The sequence below is a fragment of the Lissotriton vulgaris genome, unplaced genomic scaffold (genome assembly GCF_964263255.1).
Source record: "Lissotriton vulgaris unplaced genomic scaffold, aLisVul1.2 SCAFFOLD_590, whole genome shotgun sequence".
NCBI classification, from domain to species: Eukaryota; Metazoa; Chordata; class Amphibia; order Caudata; family Salamandridae; genus Lissotriton; species Lissotriton vulgaris.
This window is the reverse complement of record NW_028245615.1, coordinates 506131-533004: the sequence shown is the minus strand read 5'-3', so window position 1 is coordinate 533004 and position 26874 is coordinate 506131. Positions and strand designations below refer to the sequence as shown.

Genomic DNA, 26874 nt, shown 5'->3' with positions numbered 1-26874 from the left:
GAGCCCTACCAGTGGGGGAAATCACTAGAGAGGAGGTGACACAACTGCACACTGCCATCTAGAGGGCACTGCCTCCCTTTAGGGTATGTCCAACAAGGCAATGATTATGGTCCTGCTGAATCTTGGAAAAGACCCCCTATTATTCAGCAGTTACTGCTCAATCTCCCTCCTAAAAACTGACATCAAAAAATTGTAGCAAGTATCTTAGCCACCCAACTCATGTAGGGCATTCCGAACCTAATTCATGATATCCAAGTAGAATTTGTCTTGGGCAGGTCCTGGTGCAACCATCTCCTCATGCTGGCCAATTTACTGTGACTCTCTAATGACACCTCAAAAGCCACTCCAGTCTCCCTCTACATGCAGAGAAGGCATTCAACCGTATACAATGGAGGAACGTGTTCAAGGTTCTCAGCTGACTGGGTCTGGGGGACAACGTTATTTCAACTATTTGAGGGCTCCACATTGAATCTACAGCCCAGGGCGACTGCAGCAGATTTCTAACACCCACCTTCCGGATACACAGAGGAGCGAGACAAGGGTACCCTCTTTCACCCTTGCTGTTCCTATTGGCCATGGAACCCCTGGTGGTGCACTAAAGATAATGTTGGGCTAGTTGCTTCTGTTAAAACACGCTACAGTCGTAGCGGTGCTGATGCTCCCTTGATTGATTCAGTCACAGTGGACTGTGCTGCCAGGATCGTGAATTGTCCGATGCGATCTCTGGGTATCTCTGGGAAAGCCGCCTCGGTCGGATTCAGCGTGCTGCTTCAGTCGGCACTTTGGTACGATGACCATCAGGAGCACCTAGCCCAACATTATCTTTAGTGCACGCCTTGCCTCGCATTGAGAACCCGGCCGGGTGCTCCTGTGAGTCACTTTTATTTCACTTTCCACGGTGGCACACTATCACCAAGGCTGCACAATTACAAAGTCAGATGTCCCTGCAACCATAGTCCTGAAGAGACTCCCCACCCACATAGGGGTCGAAATGCCATTGACAAGCACAAGAGAATGAGCCACTACTCAGCGTGTATCATTGTATACTAATGCTGTCAAATATGGATATATAAATACTCGTTCTTTGAACTCTTGGAAACCTTGTATATAATAGACCACGTTATGATTCACATTTAGGTTCCATTTCACACGGGGACACAATGCACCATAGTAACTTTATTCTTAAGTGTTAAAAATGTATATAAGACTATAAATCTTAATATAATCATCCTTCTGTGTGAGTGGTTCCTTGTCCTCTGACATTACTGTACCTTGCATATCGCCATTAGCGTTTTCTATTACTATAATTATTCATATTAGCCACAGGAACCGTTGTTTCTTTTATAAACCTAGCACTCTGGTTCCGTTGTGAGGAGGGTTCCCCTTGTCCTTGTCCTAGACAGCGGGTAGCATTCCATAATTATATGTGAATGGAGGGCTAAAGGGTCCTTGAGAACCACCATTTTCCTTATTAAAGGGATTCAACGTGAAAGGCAGAGAGATTACATGTCTTCCAAGGCCGGACTGTGGAACCAAGCGCTACTCTGCCAAAAATGCTCAAACCTGTCCCACTCCCTGTGTTTGCTCATGCAAAAACGTTCTATCCATCTTTCTCTCTCTCCTTCCCTCCTCTCGCTCTTCTCCCTCTGTTCCCTCTCTGACAGTGGCGGCTCCTCTGCTAAGGTGGAGGAGCGTTGCATAAATGTTTTGCCGGCCCTCTGAGGCCGGCCAAACATTCATGCGCACTTTTCAAGTTTTCAATGCAGGCTGCAATACAGCCTGCATGGAGAACATTCCCAGCCTCCCATTCTCTGGTTGAGCGTCGATACACAGTGCTCATAATCACAACGCTGCATTGCAGTGTTGTGATTGGCTATCGGGAGGCTGGGAGCTAGGTGCATCCTGCTTCCTGCCCTGTCAGCGGGGAAGAGGACGAGTGAAGGAGGCGGCAACGTCGGGAGACAGCGGCAGACGATAGGTAAGTGTGTATTTTTGTATTCCATTCTTTTCCCTTCCCCCAGCCCCCGCCACCCACCACTTTCAAATATCAGCCACCACTGCTCTCTGATATCTTTTTCTTTAACTTTCCCGCCCCTCCCTCTCTTCCTCTCTCTCTTGAAGCCTCCTGATGCTTGCTGCCATTAACCTCAGGCAGATGCAGAAAGTGACCAGGAGCGGCCCTGTGCTTTCATAACCTGCCTGCAAGGGCTCCATCCAGCCCACCGAGGAAATGCCTGGTGTAATAAAAGGCCTGTCCGTCCCTGATGTCTGCACTCTGATGGGCAGCGGCCCTTCAGCACATCCTTGTTTGACATTTTCGCTGTGTGAGCATTATTCTGTGATTTGACAAGCACGTCATAAAAGCAGATTGTTTCATTTAAAGGGAAGCATGCACCACCTGAATGGAGATTTGCTTCGTCCACTAGTGCCGGCTAGAACAGAAGATTCACACGAGGTATTTACATAAGGGGTCTACAGAAATGCATTTCCTTGCTTCTAAGCATTCTGTAAATGTCAGCTTCATGGTTCATGGTTGGCTGATGTGCATCTTTAGCTTGTAAAATCTGTTAAAGATGAGTAAACATAAAAATATGCAATGCACATAACCTGCAGCTAACTTCTCGCACTGTGGACTAACTAGTGCGTGGTAAAAATCTGTCCTGCAGCACAATCATTGCGTACATCTCCCAGGTCGGCTAATTAGTAAGCCTGTACATGTCTATCTGAATTTCTCGCCCTACATGCTAATGGGATTCATAAACTTCCCTAACCCACCAATTTTTCTTTTGGTAAATATAGAACTCATTAACACGAAGATAATTTAAGGGCGAATTTGAGGGCAAATGTGTTACCCAAAAGTTAAAGTGAACATATGGATTTTGCTATTCGTGGTCTCATGTGTAAATCTTCCCAGATTTTACAACATGGTTTCATCCCCGGCCTATTAAAGAACGAGTTCTGCGCAAATGATCCGGTGGGGATGGTGTCTAGTCCCCAATCTATTTTCATAGCAACTCTAAATTCACTCAAAATCCATAAATCTTTCTCAAACATGTTTAGACTTGAATGTTCAACTGAACATCGTCTGTAATGAGGAGGAACAATTAATTAACTGATTCCGAAGCAGAAATGGGTACAGAACCGAGGGCACTTAAGGCTATAAGAAGGAAAGCAATTAAAGAACTTAATTAAACCGCTCAATTCATCCAGCCACCAGGCCGCTTGCCTTTCTACCAAGTAAGCTCAGGTATTCAATTGTGGGAAACTACAGCTGTGTGCTCAGATCAGTGCAACCAAGAAGACTTTATTCAAGCCTAATGTGCAGGTTACTTTTCTTTTTTTTGCCATGCGCATAAATTGTCCTGCCCTCAAGACATCTTTTTGTATATTGTGTTAAAAAACATCAACGCAACACTGCCGATCACGAAAGCACAAATAGTGAATCATTAAAAGTAAAAACTACAATTGGAGCACAAATGTAAATATACTAAGAATGCTGAGAACACGAATTGGATAGTGAACTCTGTCTAAGAGTAAAAAAGGCAAAAGCAATCATAAAGGGTGCACAACAAATAGAAAATGTGACATTTACAGTACAATTTAATTCTCTAAAAGAAAACTCCCACTAAGCAAATTTGATCATAAATGCTAAATCAAAGTGATGGAAAGGCAACCAAAATGGATCACGTCTGAATAATAGACAAGCAGGGGTAAAGTGAGTCAGTCTCACGTTGCCAATGCTTGTTCAGGTACAACAACGAAGATGCTGTCCGTGACACTGCTTGTACAACAGCAGACCAAGGACAGGCAAAGCCAATAGCACTGACAATTTATTTGCATTTTCCATTATTGTTGTACAGTTCCAAGAGAGACAACAAAATGTGAATGAACACTGCATCTAGATGCAAGGTGATATGCTTTTCTCAACCTAGAAAGCATTGTTTGTGGCACATTTCAAACATTAATGCGCACTAACTGCAAAATGTAGGCGCCGTTTCAGTCTGGGAAATTCTATATGGTGTGTCTCGGAATACCCACTCAGAGCCCAGTTCAAGTTTTTCTGTGAGTAGTTGTGTCTTATGTTAATAAGACAGGCCTAAGATTTACAATGTGTGGGGTAAGACACAGTACTCATGAAAAAGGCTTGGGAATCAAATAGAAACTTCTAATTTTCTTCCTATTTTCATCATTCCCAATAGCCATGCAGCTTGAACCATTTTCCACATGTCTTCGAACTTCCATTTATCTTTCCTATACTTCGATCTTTCTTCCAAATGCTGAGTCCGCGAACTCCTGTCTGCTGTGTTACAATGCAACCGCTGCTACTGCGGTGGTGTTCTCGTCGGCAGTGCACATATCCCCAAATATGTTGCTGCAAGTGCATACAAATTCACAGAAAACATGTGAATTATACTTCCATGCATGACACATGTGGGATATGCCTTGTGCTGCATGTACTCCATTGCTGGAGTGTGGCGATCTGTGCACACTCCAGTCAATGGGGATCCATGCCAAATACGGTTATATGATTATACCACGCTAACCAGTACCACGCATGTCATTACCACGCGAATTTGACTTCGCAAGTGGCTTTAGCACGCAGCATTTTTGATCGCAGGATTATTCTACGGTAAAAAAAACATCTTACGTCCCTTAGGCATTCCATTGTACATAATGATAGTGATAGGCTAAAAAATGTGTGCATATTATTAGTAGCGTTAGTAGACTATATCCAGGGTAATGAGGCATGGAGAGGGGTCAGTCTACAGAAGGAAAGGAGAGAAACACTTCATACTTTTTAGTCAGGGTTATTTTTAACAACAAAGATTTGTTTTCTTACCTGACACCTGCACGCCTTTCATCAGCAGCCCTTACTTCCACCAACCACAGAAACAAGCGTCAAAACACGTCTTTGAAAATTAAAAAAGGACTTCTATAATGACGGACACGATACGCTACGACGTTGTGGAGGCTCTTTCATTGATGACAGGGGCACTGAAGACCGTTTTTATGTAAGTTTAATTCTTTTTTATTTTCGCTCGTTTTTTGGGGGGGGGAGACCCCCCCCTAGCCCCCCCAAGCCCCCTCTTTTTTATTTGACCTTTAACTCACATTCCTTTACTACGTATTTCGTAGTAAAGGAATGCGTGGTAAAGGTTATAGTGGTAACCACGCATGCGTTGTAAAGCATGCGTGGTTACTGCATTCGTGGAAACGGCTTCGTTGTAGTGGCTGTTTCCCGCCAAATACAGACTTTCCTGCATTATGGGGCCCACAGTATCAAAGTCTTCAGGGTTCAGCTGCTGTGGTGTAGGGGGGACCTGGAGAAAAGGATCCATGCCGGAGACTGTTGAGGAGAATAGGAATTGAGTGAGTATGCACCCCAATTCCTTCATTTCCAATGACCAATTCGTTCTTCAAAAGAGTGTCAGATTTCCCTGAACCACACTATGGCTCCTGCTTATCACCAACCGCCATCTCGATCATCGGAGAAAGGCTGTCGGAGACCGTGGTCTTTCAGCTGTCAGTCGGTGTACAGGCTGCGGCAACTGGAATTTGGCTGTTGGACCGTGGCTAACGCGATCGTGGTGGTCTGACCACCGGCATCATAGTCAGTCCCTTAGTCTGTGGATAATCTGTCTATAGAGTGGACTTTTTGTTTTTTGTTAGTGTTATCGGCACACATAAATGTCTTCTGATATTTATTTTTTGAATTTTGATATGTTATTCGTGGGCACAGACAACACTTTCTGAGCATCTTTGCTTTACCAAAATGCAAAAAAGGCTCTGGGAATTGGGCATGTGTAAGGTTGCAAATGTCTACCATCGGCAACTCACTGAAGTTTTATTTAAACTTTGCATCTTAGTGAACTTTACGAAGGTTTAAAAATGGAAATGAATAAGAAATCATCCAGTACAAAGGGAACACTGTGGGCCCTGAAGTCGCTCCTCACACAGACCTATGTGGGGCTTCCAAATTTACATTAACCGGAGTATGCCCCAGGAGAAGCAGGGGCAGATCCAACTGTATTGTTATAATGTGGCGGGGGTGGTGGGCTGCAGGAGCAGTCCAAGCCCCTCACCAGAGACCCTGTTGTTTTTAGAAGTATGACACCTGAGTTTCCCAATGCCCAGCACCAGGGGAGGGGTTTCCTTATATTCCAAGTAGTGCTGGGCTGATTTTTTGGTGTGCTCAGGGAGTATGTTGACTCACTGGGGCAGATTTACAATAACTGGTGCATCCCTGCATATTAGCAAGGATGGGCTAGTTAAAATACCACATGTAAAAAAAAACTTGCGCCACCATACATGTGCCGTATTTACAATGCAGTGCACCGTTACGCAAGGATAGACAAATGTGTAATGCATCTGTCGGTGTAAAGGTGATGCAGTGCTGGAGTCATGTGGCAAGCGCAACACAACTCCAGCAATGCTCAGGGGCCGCCTGTACTTGCTGTGCTGCGCCACTCCTTACACCTGCTACAAGGAGGCGTAAGGTTTTGACATAGCGGGGTCGTAAAAGAGACTCAGTGAAATCTTGTAGATTTCACTGTGTCACTTTTACAAGGCTTCCTTGCGACGGAATGCCCACCTTGCGTACATTATACCTGAAACAGGTATAATGTAGCTAAGGGCTTTACAAAGTGATGTATCTCCTTAGATGCGTCACGTTGTAAATATGTTGCATAGTGGCTCATTGTTTACGATGCCACAGCGTCACAGAATTAATTCAACTGTGTCATAAAGATGTCGCAAGGGGCTTGTGAATCTGCCTCATTGTGTTTCTGGATTCATAATGATGGCTAGACAGTCATGGGTAATGGTTAAAGCAAGATCTTCACTGTGATCATTAGTTTGTCACTGATTGTCAAAGCCCAGGCTTGTTTATTGTGAAGCTCAAATACGTTTGTATTTGTAGCAACGTTCTAAAATGTTTTATATTGGTTAACTGTTTATTCCTATTTAATGGCTCACTTTAAATTACTCCTGTACATACTCTTGATAGTAAGGTGATAACTTGTGACAGAGCCAGTAGGCTTGACTTTTTATAATTGCATGCTTCATGTAGTTTCAGGAATTAGGGTCTGCTGGTATGCAAACATGTATAAGGGACCCACACCTATGTGCTCTAGTCTGCATTTAGGGGGGTTATTTTACCATAGTCACCTTTCCATATTGTGCCCCCTTTGTAGTTTGTGAGGCTGTTTAGAAGGTGTTCCTCTTTTTTTACCTTGTTCATATTTGTAATTAATTTTATGTGCATTTTTTAGTTTGCCTGTTTACAGTGCTTTTCTTCTCATTTGACATTGATTTATTCAGTAGTAGCTGTTGTTCTGCTGCGTTCTGAGTGCATAGCCCACAGCACTACCCCGAGTAGGCCTTCGACTGCACTGCTTTACTGCTCCTGAGAGTCAATCGCTTGGTTCCCACTTTATGGGTCTGCAGAATAGAAGACATCACAACACCAGAAGCAAAAGATTCTTCTTTCTTCAATTGAGAGTCATTAAGGTTTTATGATCCTGGGACCCTCCAACCTCTACCCCCCTCTCCCCGCCGCCGCCCCCTCCCCATACAAGTGGAAAACATTTCTTGGAGGAAAAGTTGGGAAAACTTCAAATTCTGTGATTAGCTAAATTTATCAACCTGAAGGGAGACGTTTGACATTTTTCCACCCATATACGTATGGCGTGCGTCTCACTCTTAATAAAAAAAGACATGCATAGATGAATGGCTCACTCCTGGAATTTGTGTTTACGTCACATGCCTGCCGAGCCCTGCCACCCTTGCAGAGTCGAAGATGCAATTGAGGCGGTGGAGACAAGTTGACTGGGGAATGAGGGGACTGAACTTGGTTGCTGCATCACAGGCATCATTCGATATGTTTGCAGCCCATGACGTCCTTCAGTTGGTCCCTTGTTGTCCAGCGAGGTTGCATTTGGTGATGACTTTCAGGCTCATCGTACTCCAGGAAATGTATGAGTTGCCCACTTACATCTGAAGTAAGACACAGTTACACACCGAAGGGCAGATTTACAAGCCCCTGGCGCCTCATTTTCGCCGCCGTTGCGTCACTTTTGTGACGCAGCGGCGGTGCAAAAGATGCGCCATGGTGCAGGGTATTTACAACGCGACGCATCTGGGAGATGCGTCACGTTGTAAAGCCCTGCGCCAGAAGGAGGCGTTCCGGTGCTGGGGGGGTGGCGTTCCGGCGCAGGAACGCCTCCTAAAAGTGGCTGAGTGAAATTTACAAGATTTCACTCAGTCACTTTTAGGCCCATGCTGCGTCAAAACCCTGCGCCTGCTTGAAGCAGGCATAAGGATTGACGCAGCATTAACTAGATAGGGCCCCCAGAGCCTTGTTGGAGCTGCGTCGCGCTTGCGACGCAACTCCAGCAATGCGCCACTTTTACGGCACAGATGAGTCACGCATCTGTGCTGTTTTTGCCTCACATCCGTGATGGCTGAGCTGTGGCGCACAATAACTGGCGCATCCTTGCTGATATGCAGGGATGCGCCAGTTACTGTAAATATGCCCCCGAAAATGCTTTTGATTCAGCATTGGATTTTCAGTAGTAAGTCATACCTAAGATATGACTAAAACCTACATACTCACAGAAAAAAAACGTTGCGATTGGGCCCCTCAATATGATTTGTTTACCTGGGGTAGAATAGGTCAATATTGAAACATGCCGTCCATAGCTGCAACCTGACGTCCATACACCAGAAACCTATTCTGGTCCCATTAGAACTCTGAGTTGTCTAGAAAAAACAGGAAATGATTCTTCTAATATCAAAGCATTTGCATTTATTATACAAATTGTTCTTTGCCGCTAAGCAATGCCTGCTTGCTTGCTATTTACTTTTCCTCAATGTTTCTTATATTAAACAATGTCAGCACATAGCCCATATGTTATGTAGCAATCCAAGTGTATTTTGAATGGTCTGTTAATCCTATTAAGGTAAAACATTTGAAACAATTTGATTATTGACTGATATGTCTATATCTCTAAAACTTGGCTATTTATGGCTCGACGGAAGTTCGGAAAAAAAGGCTGTGCACCCGTCCCATTTTTGCAATCGTAGGTGGTTGCTTTGGTAGAAATCGTGTTGGTTCGTATGTTCCTGGACCAGGCGTTTTCTGAAAACACAAAAATAATACCATACATAGAAGTTAAATATATGATCTTGTAAAATAAAGGCAGCAATCGATTTGTGTGCGCATAATTAAAACAGAGTGTTTAATTCTTAGTGGAACATCATGAAAAAACACCCAGAGAAGGTAAGCTAGAAGAATCTCCTTCTATTTTAAGAATCTCTCAATGTGACAGCTTAGCCACCCAAAAGAACACACACATATGATTATTGAACAAGAAAATGTGCTTAGTGAAAATTAATTTTAAAAAAAATAAAAAAAATATTTTTGGGCTAGTAAGCCTCCCTTCTAGCCACCATGAACTTGCCCCACCAGAATATTTTAATAAACAACCCCAAATGGCTCGGCTTGAGTGCTGTGCTGGATGGTGGCTTCTTTGTGAGCTCTGTGAAGCTGCCACTGCTCCGGCACATCCGGCCTCCACTATGTTGCTGTTCCTCGATGGATCTATGGCAGTGGCGGCGCCACACTGCCTGGCTCAGGGCCATCAAAACTAAAATAAAACGACGTTCTTGCATTGTTCTATTTTACATTTGCCGGCTCTTAGCCAGTGGTGTTGGGGGTGGGGGTTGTCGGGAGGGGGGCGGGGCCGAGGCATGGGAGGGGGGAGGAGTGCTAGTGCACTCCACTCCCTAAGTGCTTATGTGTGTTTGGCTGGCTGTCGCAGGCCGAGAAAACACACACGCGCACTTCGGTTTTCTCCAGCCCAGCTGCATTGAGCATTGAGCAGCTGGGCTGGAGAAACCCCACAGACTCCCTGTTCTGAGCAGAGACTCTTTCCTGCCTTCTCATACCAATTCCTGTGATGCTTTTCAGTGCAGGGATTGGACAGGGAGTCTGTCCCGCTCCCAGGGGCTGCTGCGACCAGGCAGGAAAAGGAGAGGCAGCGGAACGTAACAAGACACTGGAGGCAGCCGGCAGGCAAAAGGGAGTTTTTTTAATATCGCATTTTTCACACCATCCAGCCGCCCCCGCTCGACGCCTCTCGCGCAACCCCACCCGCCCTACCACCCTTTGTTTATGGCGGCCACCACTGATCCATGGTGTGGTAGCCTTCTAGAGCCTCAATGGAGAATCGGTGATGGGCCAGCGGCCCATGTGCATTTATTTTCTGACTATGGGACAAATGTGGCAAAGACTAGCAGCTCTCAAGATGACGCTGCCTGTATAACTCTATTTTAAGGGCGCTATGAACCACACGGTGGCCCCGGGAGCTGGCAGAAATCCAAAAAACTTTGGTTGGGTGAGTCAGGGTGTCGGGGGACTCTCCCTGCTGCCGCCCTCCCCACTGATCTGATTAACTATGTGCTCCCTTAATTTTGGAATCGACGAAACTCCGTGTACTTCGGTTGCATTCAATATTCAGCCCTATCCCTGCGCTGTGCTTGGGCTATGTATTTACAATTGGGCACATATCTGACAATTTTTATACTCATACAAGGCGATTTTACAATGGGCTACGTATGTAAAGAATGTTTTGCTTTTTCAATGCGGCAGATTAATGGTCTACACCTCATGACTTTCCTGCATGATGCCCGGCTCTTTTTGATTACTGTTGTCAGTGCCTGGCCTGCTCGCTAGGTCAGGTCAAATGGTGAAGTGTCTATTTATTACGAAATGGGGGCATGATCTGATTTGTGTCTCACAGGATCTTCATTACATGGTGGGGCTCAAATGGTTACCGGTCACTGGCTTGACTCAGAAAGGGTATTTGGGCTTGTAGGTCTGGTTACGACAGGGATTTCAACGGTGTTTGCCCTTCCATCTGTGTTACCCCATTGCGTTCTGCGCTTTGGTCTTCACTTCTGAGGTCCTGCTTTCAGAACTACCTGCACTTAGTAAGTTAAGCTACATTTGTTTAAGACATCATGTCCGATCCCAAAAATCCCAAGGATGAAGACCCTAAAAGAAAATTTAAACATACTAAACAGGAACCCCCACTCCCAGAATCCCGCATTAGGGATAAATCTGAGGATTCTAAAACAAATGAAGCCATCTCGAAAAAACATAAAGCTGTACATGACATTGCACAAAGTACCAAGACAAACACCCGATCTTCTTCAAGTGGAGGTAGCAGCTGTCAGGAAGGACTTGAAAGGATTCAAACATTCAACTCAACCATGCTGAAAGTAGAACAAGCAACTAGAGGATCGTTCTGAGGCCCATGATAAACAGCTAAAGAGAACTGATCAAGTAACTTCCTCCCTCAAAAGGGACATTCTCAGCGTTATGAGTCACGTATATCTACTGGTACTGTGACTCAACTACCTCTGATTCATGGCAGAGCTCTGATTATCACCCAGAGTGCCGATAATTGTGTATCTTCTTAGGAAAACTGTTGTGTGACTGATTGATGCTTGGCTCATATGTTGGTCATTTTATATTGCTTGTGCAATGTTCTTCACTAATGTCTTATATTTAACCTTATTTTTATGTTGTTTTACCAAAACCTCAAGACATAATCATTCGGCAATCACCCTATTTTTATTTATTTTTAAAAATAATTCTTATAGAGCAATGGTTTAGGTTGGGGTTGCTGGATTTTCTTGAGGTTTACTTTCTAGGTATTGATGCAATAGTGTTGCGTTTTCTATGTCTTTGCCTCATTGCAGTTTGTATTTTCATATATGCTCCCTAGATTGTCACCCTTTCCTTTTGGACCAGATGTTTGGTAACATTTAGTCATATTCATGTAATGGTTAGGTTGGATATGGCCTTATACATATTTGTTCCCAATTTGTGTTCTTTCGTGATTTCACATTGTAATGCTTATGCTTAGTATTTGTATCACTTGATCAGGAGTATCATCTTGCTAGCATCTCCTGACTAAGCATGGGCGAATTTTGCGAATCTGGCGTTCGCGAATTTTGCGAATTTGCGAACTCGCAATCCGCAAAATCCGCGAATTCTCGCAAATTTGCGGATGTTTTTTTTTTGTGTTCGCAAGGATTTCTGCCAGTTCGCAAGGATTTCTGACAGTTCGCGAGGGTTTTGTACCAGTTCGCAATTGCGAACTTACATGTCGGCTCGCAACGGTCACGATTATGTTGTTTCTACGTCTGGTTCATCATCACAGGTTCCCAGCACCATCTGTTTCACCCCTGCCACCCTCTGTTTCACCCATGCCACCCTCTGGTACATCAATGCCACCCTCTGGTTCATCATCACTGTAGATTATGGGGGGAAAAAGCAAGCACACCTGCCTGCTTCAACTGACATGAATTAATTTGGGGTTGATTTATTAATGTGTCACTATTTTAAAATTCCTGTCTGGCACCTGCTTCCTTATCTGTAATTTGCTTTCTGTTGCAGTGCAATTTTTTTTTCCAGGACCTTTGTGGCCTACTTGTAGCTATTCTATGAGCCTGCTGTGAGGGTCAGAGCAGGGTCATACAATTGTTGCAACTAGCAACTGAACTCTGGAGGGGCCCTTGTCAGGAAGCACTACAGGGAATAGTTACTAATGATGAGTTTGAACTTTTGAACCTGCTTTCACTTTTGCAAAACTCATTTTTCTGCAGAACAGCATTACAGCAACTGTAATGCCCAAAACAAGCTTATATGAGAAAGTTGATTTCTAATCCAAAAGTTATCCAAAGAAAATCAAAAGGCCTCAAATCCAAAAAAGTGCAGGCAAATGTCAACCTGAGGAGTTATTCTGATAAAAATCATCATTTTCAGAAGGTCTATGCTGCTTGCTAGTAGATTTCTTATGCAGAATTGCAATTTTTGTAATTTCGCGAGTGCGAGATTGTTGCTGCCCGCCGCACCTACATGTTCGCAATTGCGAACTTACACCGCACGCCGCAAAATTGTATCACCAAGAAAAAAAAATCCGCTGCGTGCGAATTTGCGGATTTTCGGTAAATTCGCGAGCGTTCGCGGATTGCGAATTTGCCGAAAATCCGCGAGCGGAACGGATTTTCCGCCCATGCTTACTCCTAACTGTTCATGTTTGGTTTACAGCGTTATCATATGTCAAGGGATTGTTCTGATCATTATGTTGCTGGCGCAGGGGCTTCCTCATGCTCTGTCCGCACATGACCCATAAACTATTTGACATCTGGCACCTACAAAAACCCGTAGGCAGTGACTTTACATTTTTTTCTCTCCCCCTCATAATTCCTTTTCTAGGACTGATTTTATTCTTATTAGCACTGGCCTTTCTGTAGACACCCTCAACTCCTCAATAGAGACCACTTTAGTCTCCAACAATGCGGCCACTACCGTCTCCTTTAAATTCTAACCCACAAACCACGAAAGGGGCACTTGGAGTATGAACAAAGAGCTCCTTGACTCTGAAGAGGACAGACTATGGCTGGATAAAGAAATCTCACAATTCTTAAAGGGAAACACTGGATCGGTTTCTTCTCCAGTGGTCTTTAGGGGGTTCTGCATCAGCGAGATGGCTAACAGGAATAAGGACATCAAAACTTCTTTGCTCAACCTTGATAATGCAATTAAAAGATAAGACATCGTTATTTAGACGGTCCAACGATCTATCTCTAATGGCAGAGATTAAGTGACTCAAATATGAATGTAACTCCATTATCACTAAGAGTGCACAATTGGCAGTACAGGCCCAAAAGAGTAAGAAACATTTCTACTTAAATGAAGCTGGCGCATCCCAAGAAACCTAAATGAAGATAAAAAAAATATCTCTATCATAGAAGCAATTAAAGATCTCCAAGGCATTACTAAGACTAAAAACCCCAGATATTTTAGAGATCTTTAAAAAATAATTATGCCTCTCTTTATACTCCCCAAGGAGGGGAAGGGACTCCTTGATGCTAATAACAACAGACCCATCTCCATCTGGAAAATGGAGGCACAAATCCTAACAAAAATCCTAGAAAAACATCTAGGCTCTCTGATCCCTAAACTAATTCATCAATCACAGTCCAGGTTTGTTAATGGCAGCATAGTGTGTGATAATACTTGTCTTTTTTACAACATAATCAAGAAAGCCTCTTTTTCTTTATCTCCGGCCACCATAACTATGTCACTAGAAGCCAAAAAGGCTTTTGACAAAGTGTACTGGCCCTTTCTAGAGATGTCTCTGGACTGTTATAATTTGGGTGCATCCTTCTTCTCAATGGTTATGTCTCCTTATATGCTGCTCCCATTGCTAGAGTAAGAATTATTGAGGCACTCTCTTTCCCCTTCCCTCTACATCAAAGTGCTTGTCAGGGTTGTCCTCTATCTTCCCTTTTGTTCTTTCTGGCCATAGACTGGTCCTGATTAATGAGTCCCCTGATATCAAAGTTGTGACTTTGAACCATATACATATAAAACAGCTGCCTACGCAGATGACATACTAATTTTATCAGAGATCCCTCACATTACAATCCTGAATTAATTTCCCTGATCCAATATTTTGCAGAATTCTCGGAGTATACTTTAAATAGAGACAAGATGGAGGTCATGCCCCTCAATGTCCATTATCATTCTTCTTGTACTGGACAGTCTGGTTTTCACTGGCAACAAAAAATGATAAAGTAGCTTGGCATCTGGATATCTAGTAATCTTTACGTCATTGGATATCAATCAGCAAAAGACCTTAGATAAAATTAAGGATACTCTTTCCCCTTTGTCCCCAAAATTTGTATACCATGGTGGAGGAGATTGGAAACTTTGAAAATTATGATTACTTCACATGTGGATTTCTTGGCTATGATGTTTCCTGTATGTTTATCTCCAAATTTATTTTCCACTGTTGATAAATTTGCTTTGAGCTTTCTGTGGAACACTAAAAAAACAGAATTCGCCTTACGATACTGAGACTGACACGTCTGATGGGAGGATGTGGTCTTCCAAATTAGTTTGATTACCAAACGGCCTTCTTTGTAGCTTTTGGTGCAGGCTGTCTTGATACTCAGCCCACTATATCAGTTTCCTGACTCTTGATAGAAAGCCACCTTATATCTCCATACTCCCTGCTTGCAGCCCTAACAAGGAACACTCTGACGGTATCTCACTTCACCCGTATCTTTCTTCATACGATTCGCACTCTCAAGATGGTGGCTACATCTTCATCCCCATCCTAACTAAATCCTCTGCCCTTTGTCTATCGAATAATCCTAAAACAATAACCACAGTCTCAGCTGAAGTGGGCCCTGTTTGGACCACTAGAGCCATCAAGGAGGCATCTGACCTGTTGGAGGATGGTGTCCCCCTGTCTTTTGCCTCAATCCAGGAGAAGTACTCCTTGCCCTAAATGGACTTTTACCGATTTCTAAAAAATCAAATTGAAATCATCTAAATTAGATACACTGGGGCCGATTCACAGAACTAAGTTAAGACAGAGTCCTAAACTAACTACTTTTGGTATTCACAGAAGTTAGGATTTTCTAGCCACCATGAACTTGCCCCACCAGAATATTTTAATAAACAACCCCAAATGGCTCGGCTTGAGTGCTGTGCTGGATGGTGGCTTCTTTGTGAGCTCTGTGAAGCTGCCACTGCTCCGGCACATCCGGCCTCCACTATGTTGCTGTTCCTCGATGGATCTATGGCAGTGGCGGCGCCACACTGCCTGGCTCAGGGCCATCAAAAATAAAACGACGTTCTTGCATTGTTCTATTTTACATTTGCCGGCTCTTAGCCAGTGGTGTTGGGGGTGGGGGTTGTCGGGAGGGGGGCGGGGCCGAGGCATGGGAGGGGGGAGGAGTGCTAGTGCACTCCACTCCCTAAGTGCTTATGTGTGTTTGGCTGGCTGTCGCAGGCCGAGAAAACACACACGCGCACTTCGGTTTTCTCCAGCCCAGCTGCATTGAGCATTGAGCAGCTGGGCTGGAGAAACCCCACAGACTCCCTGTTCTGAGCAGAGACTCTTTCCTGCCTTCTCATACCAATCCCTGTGATGCTTTTCAGTGCAGGGATTGGACAGGGAGTCTGTCCCGCTCCCAGGGGCTGCTGCGACCAGGCAGGAAAAGGAGAGGCAGCGGAACGTAACAAGACACTGGAGGCAGCCGGCAGGCAAAAGGGAGTTTTTTTAATATCGCATTTTTCACACCATCCGGCCGCCCCCGCTCGACGCCTCTCGCGCAACCCCACCCGCCCTACCACCCTTTGTTTATGGCGGCCACCACTGATCCATGGTGTGGTAGCCTTCTAGAGCCTCAATGGAGAATCGGTGATGGGCCAGCGGCCCATGTGCATTTATTTTCTGACTATGGGACAAATGTGGCAAAGACTAGCAGCTCTCAAGATGACGCTGCCTGTATAACTCTATTTTAAGGGCGCTATGAACCACACGGTGGCCCCGGGAGCTGGCAGAAATCCCAAAAACTTTGGTTGGGTGAGTCAGGGTGTCGGGGGACTCTCCCTGCTGCCGCCCTCCCCACTGATCTGATTAACTATGTGCTCCCTTAATTTTGGAATCGACGAAACTCCGTGTACTTCGGTTGCATTCAATATTCAGCCCTATCCCTGCGCTGTGCTTGGGCTATGTATTTACAATTGGGCACATATCTGACAATTTTTATACTCATACAAGGCGATTTTACAATGGGCTACGTATGTAAAGAATGTTTTGCTTTTTCAATGCGGCAGATTAATGGTCTACACCTCATGACTTTCCTGCATGATGCCCGGCTCTTTTTGATTACTGTTGTCAGTGCCTGGCCTGCTCGCTAGGTCAGGTCAAATGGTGAAGTGTCTATTTATTACGAAATGGGGGCATGATCTGATTTGTGTCTCACAGGATCTTCATTACATGGTGGGGCTCAAATGGTTACCGGTCACTGGCTTGACTCAGAAAGGGTATTTGGGCTTGTAGGTCTGGTTACGACAGGGATTTCAACGGTGTTTGCCCTTCCATCTGTGTTACCCCATTGCGTTCTGCGCTTTGGTCTTCACTTCTGAGGTCCTGCTTTCAGAACTACCTGCACTTAGTAAGTTAAGCTACATTTGTTTAAGACATCATGTCCGATCCCAAAAATCCCAAGGATGAAGACCCTAAAAGAAAATTTAAACATACTAAACAGGAACCCCCACTCCCAGAATCCCGCATTAGGGATAAATCTGAGGATTCTAAAACAAATGAAGCCATCTCGAAAAAACATAAAGCTGTACATGACATTGCACAAAGTACCAAGACAAACACCCGATCTTCTTCAAGTGGAGGTAGCAGCTGTCAGGAAGGACTTGAAAGGATTCAAACATTCAACTCAACCATGCTGAAAGTAGAACAAGCAACGTAGAGGATCGTTCTGAGGCCCATGATAAACAGCTAAAGAGAACTGATCAAGTAACTTCCTCCCTCAAAAGGGACATCACCACTATGGAAGACCACAACAGGCATGGCATCCTCAGGATATTTGGGATTTCCAAGGGTGCAGAGGAGAAAGCCCCTTCCATGGTGGAGTACTTGGAGTCCCTGATCCCGGCCACTCAACAAATCCCCCTTCAAAGAGACTTCGAAATCGAGCATGCCCACCAGATTCCTATCTTCCAATGTAGAAACTCGACAACTTCATGTCCAGTACTTTTTAAGCCTCTATGTAAACTGCATGCATAAAGCATTCTGGCTCATGTGAGGAAATCTAGAGGGGGTCACCTGGCAAGAGAATAAGATCTCCATTTCTGAAGGCTTTGTGGAAAATGCTATGACTAGGAGAAAGGGCTTTTAGCCCTAAGAAAGAGACTCACTGAAAGAGCCATATTGAACTCATTCGCCGGTCCCTCAAGATTCAAAATCATTTTCAGAGGTAGAGCACAAATCTTTGATGAACCTGCGGATCTCGCAGCCTTGTTGTACAATACATCTGAAACTCATATAGATGAAGATGGTGTTACAGGTTTCTCTAATTTCTTCACCACTTGAATCTTGCGGGCTGTAGTTGATGTGACTGTTCTGCATTCTCAGCGTTATGAGTCACGTATATCTACTGGTACTGTGACTCAACTACCTCTGATTCATGGCAGAGCTCTGATTATCACCCAGAGTGCCGATAATTGTGTATCTTCTTAGGAAAACTGTTGTGTGACTGATTGATGCTTGGCTCATATGTTGGTCATTTTATATTGTTTGTGCAATGTTCTTCACTAGTGTCTTATATTTAACCTTATTTTTATGTTGTTTTACCAAAACCTCAAGACATAATCATTCGGCAATCACCCTATTTTTATTTATTTTTAAAAATAATTCTTATAGAGCAATGGTTTAGGTTGGGGTTGCTGGATTTTCTTGAGGTTTACTTTCTAGGTATTGATGCAATAGTGTTGCGTTTTCTATGTCTTTGCCTCATTGCAGTTTGTATTTTCATATATGCTCCCTAGATTGTCACCCTTTCCTTTTGGACCAGATGTTTGGTAACATTTAGTCATATTCATGTAATGGTTAGGTTGGATATGGCCTTATACATATTTGTTGCCAATTTGTGTTCTTTCGTGATTTCACATTGTAATGCTTATGCTTAGTATTTGTATCACTTGATCAGGAGTATCATCTTGCTAGCATCTCCTGACTAAGCATGGGCGAATTTTGCGAATCTGGCGTTCGCGAATTTTGCGAATTTGCGAACTCGCAATCCGCAAAATCCGCGAATTCTCGCAAATTTGCGGATGTTTTTTTTTGTGTTCGCAAGGATTTCTGCCAGTTCGCAAGGATTTCTGACAGTTCGCGAGGGTTTTGTACCAGTTCGCAATTGCGAACTTACATGTCGGCTCGCAACGGTCACGATTATGTTGTTTCTACGTCTGGTTCATCATCACAGGTTCCCAGCACCATCTGTTTCACCCCTGCCACCCTCTGTTTCACCCATGCCACCCTCTGGTACATCAATGCCACCCTCTGGTTCATCATCACTGTAGATTATGGGGGGAAAAAGCAAGCACACCTGCCTGCTTCAACTGACATGAATTAATTTGGGGTTGATTTATTAATGTGTCACTATTTTAAAATTCCTGTCTGGCACCTGCTTCCTTATCTGTAATTTGCTTTCTGTTGCAGTGCAATTTTTTTTTCCAGGACCTTTGTGGCCTACTTGTAGCTATTCTATGAGCCTGCTGTGAGGGTCAGAGCAGGGTCATACAATTGTTGCAACTAGCAACTGAACTCTGGAGGGGCCCTTGTCAGGAAGCACTACAGGGAATAGTTACTAATGATGAGTTTGAACTTTTGAACCTGCTTTCACTTTTGCAAAACTCATTTTTCTGCAGAACAGCATTACAGCAACTGTAATGCCCAAAACAAGCTTATATGAGAAAGTTGATTTCTAATCCAAAAGTTATCCAAAGAAAATCAAAAGGCCTCAAATCCAAAAAAGTGCAGGCAAATGTCAACCTGAGGAGTTATTCTGATAAAAATCATCATTTTCAGAAGGTCTATGCTGCTTGCTAGTAGATTTCTTGTGCAGAATTGCAATTTTTGTAATTTCGCGAGTGCGAGATTGTTGCTGCCCGCCGCACCTACATGTTCGCAATTGCGAACTTACACCGCACGCCGCAAAATTGTATCACCAAGAAAAAAAAATCCGCTGCGTGCGAATTTGCGGATTTTCGGTAAATTCGCGAGCGTTCGCAGATTGCGAATTTGCCGAAAATCCGCCAGCGGAACGGATTTTCCGCCCATGCTTACTCCTAACTGTTCATGTTTGGTTTACAGCGTTATCATATGTCAAGGGATTGTTCTGATCATTATGTTGCTGGCGCAGGGGCTTCCTCATGCTCTGTCCGCACATGACCCATAAACTATTTGACATCTGGCACCTACAAAAACCCGTAGGCAGTGACTTTACATTTTTTTCTCTCCCCCTCATAATTCCTTTTCTAGGACTGATTTTATTCTTATTAGCACTGGCCTTTCTGTAGACACCCTCAACTCCTCAATAGAGACCACTTTAGTCTCCAACAATGCGGCCACTACCGTCTCCTTTACATTCTAACCCACAAACCACGAAAGGGGCACTTGGAGTATGAACAAAGAGCTCCTTGACTCTGAAGAGGACAGACTATGGCTGGATAAAGAAATCTCACAATTCTTAAAGGGAAACACTGGATCGGTTTCTTCTCCAGTGGTCTTTAGGGGGTTCTGCATCAGCGAGATGGCTAACAGGAATAAGGACATCAAAACTTCTTTGCTCAACCTTGATAATGCAATTAAAAGATAAGACATCGTTATTTAGACGGTCCAACGATCTATCTCTAATGGCAGAGATTAAGTGACTCAAATATGAATGTAACTCCATTATCACTAAGAGTGCACAATTGGCAGTACAGGCCCAAAAGAGTAAGAAACATTTCTACTTAAATGAAGCTGGCGCATCCCAAGAAACCTAAATGAAGATAAAAAAAATATCTCTATCATAGAAGCAATTAAAGATCTCCAAGGCATTACTAAGACTAAAAACCCCAGATATTTTAGAGATCTTTAAAAAATAATTATGCCTCTCTTTATACTCCCCAAGGAGGGGAAGGGACTCCTTGATGCTAATAACAACAGACCCATCTCCATCTGGAAAATGGAGGCACAAATCCTAACAAAAATCCTAGAAAAACATCTAGGCTCTCTGATCCCTAAACTAATTCATCAATCACAGTCCAGGTTTGTTAATGGCAGCATAGTGTGTGATAATACTTGTCTTTTTTACAACATAATCAAGAAAGCCTCTTTTTCTTTATCTCCGGCCACCATAACTATGTCACTAGAAGCCAAAAAGGCTTTTGACAAAGTGTACTGGCCCTTTCTAGAGATGTCTCTGGACTGTTATAATTTGGGTGCATCCTTCTTCTCAATGGTTATGTCTCCTTATATGCTGCTCCCATTGCTAGAGTAAGAATTATTGAGGCACTCTCTTTCCCCTTCCCTCTACATCAAAGTGCTTGTCAGGGTTGTCCTCTATCTTCCCTTTTGTTCTTTCTGGCCATAGACTGGTCCTGATTAATGAGTCCCCTGATATCAAAGTTGTGACTTTGAACCATATACATATAAAACAGCTGCCTACGCAGATGACATACTAATTTTATCAGAGATCCCTCACATTACAATCCTGAATTAATTTCCCTGATCCAATATTTTGCAGAATTCTCGGAGTATAATTTAAATAGAGACAAGATGGAGGTCATGCCCCTCAATGTCCATTATCATTCTTCTTGTACTGGACAGTCTGGTTTTCACTGGCAACAAAAAATGATAAAGTAGCTTGGTATCTGGATATCTAGTAATCTTTACGTCATTGGATATCAATCAGCAAAAGACCTTAGATAAAATTAAGGATACTCTTTCCCCTTTGTCCCCAAAATTTGTATACCATGGTGGAGGAGATTGGAAACTTTGAAAATTATGATTACTTCACATGTGGATTTTTTGGCTATGATGTTTCCTGTATGTTTATCTCCAAATTTATTTTCCACTGTTGATAAATTTGCTTTGAGCTTTCTGTGGAACACTAAAAAAACAGAATTCGCCTTACGATACTGAGACTGACACGTCTGATGGGAGGATGTGGTCTTCCAAATTAGTTTGATTACCAAACGGCCTTCTTTGTAGCTTTTGGTGCAGGCTGTCTTGATACTCAGCCCACTATATCAGTTTCCTGACTCTTGATAGAAAGCCACCTTATATCTCCATACTCCCTGCTTGCAGCACTAACAAGGAACACTCTGACGGTATCTCACTTCACCCGTATCTTTCTTCATACGATTCGCACTCTCAAGATGGTGGCTACATCTTCATCCCCATCCTAACTAAATCCTCTGCCCTTTGTCTATCGAATAATCCTAAAACAATAACCACAGTCTCAGCTGAAGTGGGCCCTGTTTGGACCACTAGAGCCATCAAGGAGGCATCTGACCTGTTGGAGGATGGTGTCCCCCTGTCTTTTGCCTCAATCCAGGAGAAGTACTCCTTGCCGATTTCTAAAAAATCAAATTGAAATCATCTAAATTAGATACACTGGGGCCGATTCACAGAACTAAGTTAAGACAGAGTCCTAAACTAACTACTTTTGGTATTCACAGAAGTTAGGATTTTGTCTTAAGTTTGTCTTAAGACAAACTTAAGACAAACTTAAGACAGACTTAAGACAGACTTAAGACAAAATCCTAACTTAAGTCTGTCTTAAGTTTGTCTCAAAACAAATTTAAGACAAAATCCTAACTTCTGTGAATACCAAAAGTAGCAAGTGTAGGATTTTGTCTTAAGTTAATTCTGTGAATCGGGCCCACTGCCCCTATCAAGTCTCCTCTCTTTTATTCAACAAACGAGCAGATGCATTCACATAGCGTACAAAATATACAAAGTTCTACATAGCGCATTAGTTCCATTTTCTTCACCCATTCAAAAGTGGTGGTCTAAATATATTCAAACACTAAATCTCCCCCTCCCATTCCAGACTCCTGGTGGCCACTTATCCCGAACAACCTTCTCAGTAACAAATTGATTCCCTCTCTATCTCAGACACGTTTTTGCACTGCACATTTCCTATACTGGACACCATCTAGAATGTTTAAGCTGAACCTAATCTACTCTGAACTTTGATGGCTCTATAACAAAGCTACTGGTACGCTGGATCATATGTTCCTAGAAAGGAAACACCTTTCACTTATAGAATTGAGGTTCATGATCGACTCACCAATGTTTTTTTAGGTTTCCTTTCCTCTAACTGTCTCTCTTAGCATGTTGGGCCCACATATAAAAAAACCTCTCCGGTTTTACCTGAAAATATATGGCATTATTGGACCTACTGTTAATGTGCAATGAAACATACATTCATGAAATTCTACACACCTCGTTTGCTCCATGGAGACATTCCACATTGAATATCATAAGATGTGGCTGTGCACATATTCAATGATAGCAAAGCCTCAGTGGATCCAGGCAAAAGGACAGCAAGAGCGTTACTCTAGTACTACTGTAAACCTGACCTATTAAGTTAAAAGCAGTAATCGCTGAAAGATGAGGTACAATAACATAGTGAGCTCACTCTATTTGGCGCTCACCAGATCCATCATTGGAAGGTGGGTGCTCCCCATTGACCACATTATTTACTCACCATCTGCCAGCGATGCTAATGACTGTTGAAGTGCTTTAAAGGAAGCAGGAATTTATAAACAAGCATTTACAATGCAATGGTCTCTGCATTTTTAAAATTAGAGCTATTGGCATTGCTCATGACATTATTTTTATTTATATTTTTGTTTTTAAAACATATAAATAAATGGCATTGTCATTTACAATGCCAATAGCTTAATCGCTTGCAAATGTGGGACCTATTGCATTTGCACCCACACAAAGAGCCACACACACAAAGCCACCAACACACACATACAGAGCTGTGCACACACACATAGAGCTGCGCACACACACACAGACAGAGCCGTGCACACACACAGACAGAGACACGCACACACACACAGACAGAGCCACACACACAGACTGAGCAACACACACAGACAGAGCCGCGCACACACACAGAGACAGACTCGCACACACACACACACACAGACAGAGCCGCGCACACACACACAGACAGAGCCACGCACACACACACAGACAGAGCTGCGCACACACACACACAGACAGAGCTGCGCACACACACAGACAGAGCCACGCACACCCACACACAGACAGAGCCACGCACACACACTCAGACAGAGCCAAACACACACAGACAGAGCCACGCACACACACAGACAGAGCCACACACACACACAGACAGAGCCACGCACACACAGACAGATCCACAAACACACAGACAGAGCCACGCACACACAGAGCCACGCACACACAGACAGAGCCATGCACACAGACAGAGCCACACCGACAAAGGCACAGAAAAAACAGGATGACAAGCAGGGAACAGGGGCACAGAAAAACCGGGATGACAAGCAGGGAACAGAGGCGCAGAAAAACCGGGGGAACAGAGGCACAGAAAAACCGGGGGAACAGAGGCACAGAAAAACCGGGATGACAAGCAGGGAACAGAGGCACAGAAAAACCGGGATGACAAGCAGGGAACAGAGGCACAGAAAAACCTGGGGAACAGAGGCACAGAAAATCCGGGATGACAAGCAGGGAACAGAGGCACAGAAAAACCGGGATGACAAGCAGGGAACAGAGGCACTGAATAACCGGGGGAACAGAGGCACAGAAAAACCGGGATGACAAGCAGGGGACAGAGGCACAGAAAAACTGGGATGATAAGCAGGGAACAGAGGCACAGACAAACCAAGGGAACAGAGGCACAGAAAAACCGGGGGAACAGAGGCACGGAAAAACCAGGGGAACAGAGGCACAGAAAAACCGGGATGACAAGCAGGGAACAGAGGCACAGAAAAACTGTGATGACAAGCAGAGAACAGAGGCAAATAAAAACCGGGGGAACAGAGGCACAGAAAATCCAGGATGACAAGCAGGGAACAGAGGCACAGAAAAACCAGGATGACAAGCAAGGAACAGAGGCACAGAATAACCGGGGGAACAGAGGCACAGAAAAACCGGGATGACAAGCAGGGAACAGAGGCACAGAAAAACTGGGATGATAAGCAGGGAACAAAGGCACAGAAAACCCGGGGGAACAGAGGTACAGAAAAACCGGGGGAACACAGGCACGGAAAAACCGGGGGAACAGAGGCACACAAAAACCGGGATGACAAGCAGGGAACAGAGGCACAGAAAAACCAGGATGAGAAGCAGGCCGGGATGACAAGCAGGGAACAGAGGCACAGAAAAACCGGGATGACAAGCAGGGAACAGAGGCTCAGAAAAACCTGGATGACAAGCAGGGAACAGAGGCACAGAAAAACCGGGGGAACAGAGGCACAGAAAAACCGGGATGACAAGCAGGGAACAGAGGCACAGAAAAACCGGGATGACAAGCAGAGAACAGAGGCAAAGAAAAACCCGGGGAACAGAGGCACAGAAAAACTGAGATGACAAGCAGGGAACAGAGGCACAGAAAAACCGAGATGACAAGCAGGGAACAGAGGCACAGAAAAACCGGGATGACAAGCAGGGTACAGAGGCACGAAAAACTGGATCACAAGCAGGGAAAAAGAGGCAGGAAAACTAGAAAACGGGCACAGTCAGGGAAACAGAGGCACGAAAAATCGGATCACAAGCAGGGAAACAGAGGCATGAAAACCGGATCACAAGCAGGGAAACAGAGGCACGAAAAACCGGATCACAAGCAGGAAAACAGAGGCACGAAAACAAGAAAACGGGCACAATCAGGAAAACAGGCACAAAAAAAACTTACCGGCTCAGGGGGGAGGGGGGAGAGTCCCTCGAAGACTTCCTCGGTTGCCGGTGTGAAATCCTGTGGCTGAGAGGCGGGCGGGAAACCAAGCAGCAGCACCATGTTTCTCCGAGGCGAGGCAGAAATGCCTCGGAGAAAGCAGCGTCATTTTCTGATTCAGGGGCGTGGTTTTCTTTCTCTCCTCTTCCCATTGGCTGGAAGGTAAAATTCCAGCCAATGGGAAGAGGAGAGAAAGAAAACAAGAAAGAAGCGAAAAAAGACGCCCCCGAATCGGAAAAAGACGGGGCTTAAACAGAGTGACGCCCCTCTCCTCCAATGGCTGGCCTCCGTTTAGGAAGCCAGCCAATGGAGAAGAGGGGCGGGTTAAAGCCCCCACACTAAGAAACATTAAATCTCGGAGCGAGACTGCGCAAGCGCAGCCTACGGTCTGAGACCTAAAAAGGAAGGGATCCATTCAATGCTCAGAATATTTGTAACTCTTACATAATTTGCCGAAATGCTAATCTGAATATCGGTAGAACTTTTGAAGCCCCCATGACACCTCTGTATAAAGAACATCTTTGACACCATCATAGAAATGATAAACGACATTCCAAGATTACAGCAATGAAGCTGAAGGATGAACTTGAGTACATCCTAATCAACTTCACTTGCAAAGGAGCATCCCTACAACCGCCCAGCCCATCTCCACATTTGCATTGGTTCTGGTGTTATTTCAAGAGGCCATAGAGTTGACGTTTGACTTTGGACACCTTCTCAGATGCTCCAAAGAAAGAATTACTAAGGGCCTGATTTATATCTGGGCAGATGGAATAGTCTGTCACAAATGTGATGGATGGCCAAAGTAAGTCACAAGACACAAGGAGGCGGGGGCGGGTCCACTGGAGGAACATGGCGGCCGCTAGCTAGACGGCCGCTACTTGAACCCCGTATGTTTATTGGCCATTTTTGACATTTGTAACCCCCCCCCCTTGGTGCGGTTTCGACGTACTGTAATTGCAGCGCTTATTGCCGATTGCCGATTATGCCCCCGGAGGGCGGGTTGAACTTGCGGACTCCTGGAGCAAGCTGCGGGGTGAGTGAGGACTGTGGATATCGGAAGAGGAACCAGCGAGTGCAGGACGACGGCATATCTGGGGGCTGGCGCTGGCTGTGGGAGGAGGCGGCTTTGCCTTGCTCGCGTTCCAGGTCGTTGGAGGCAGAGCCAGCGGCAGCTATTGTGGAGCGGAGGCGGCAAGAGGAGCGGCGCTTGAAAAGCCAAGTAAAATTTTAATTCGGCAGTGTAGCGGAGTAAACTTCAAGGTAGGGGGCCATCAATGTTTCTGTTCCCCGCCTTGTGAGGGTAATAAGGCTGTTGGTGCGGGTAACTATTTGACAGGGACTCGGTATGATAAGATATACAGCTGCCCATACGACGACATAATTAGAGGACTAAACCCCCCACAATCAAGTGGGACTAATTCAATCAGTACTCTAATTAGTTGTATGGATGTAGGGGGAGTAACTGGCAAGGGCGCT

General features: G+C 44.4%; 1 protein-coding gene across 1 annotated transcript in view; it reads right to left on the bottom strand.

Annotated features, from left to right (window-relative positions):
- Positions 1-8780: 8780 nt before the first annotated feature.
- STPG4 (sperm-tail PG-rich repeat containing 4) overlaps positions 8781-26874 on the bottom strand; it is a 342310-nt gene continuing 324216 nt past the window's right edge. The window contains exon 7 of the mRNA XM_086949125.1: positions 8781-9139. Within this exon, the coding sequence (XP_086805251.1) occupies positions 9023-9139 (117 nt within the window). The 3' untranslated portion in view covers positions 8781-9022. The remainder of the gene's footprint in view (positions 9140-26874) is intronic.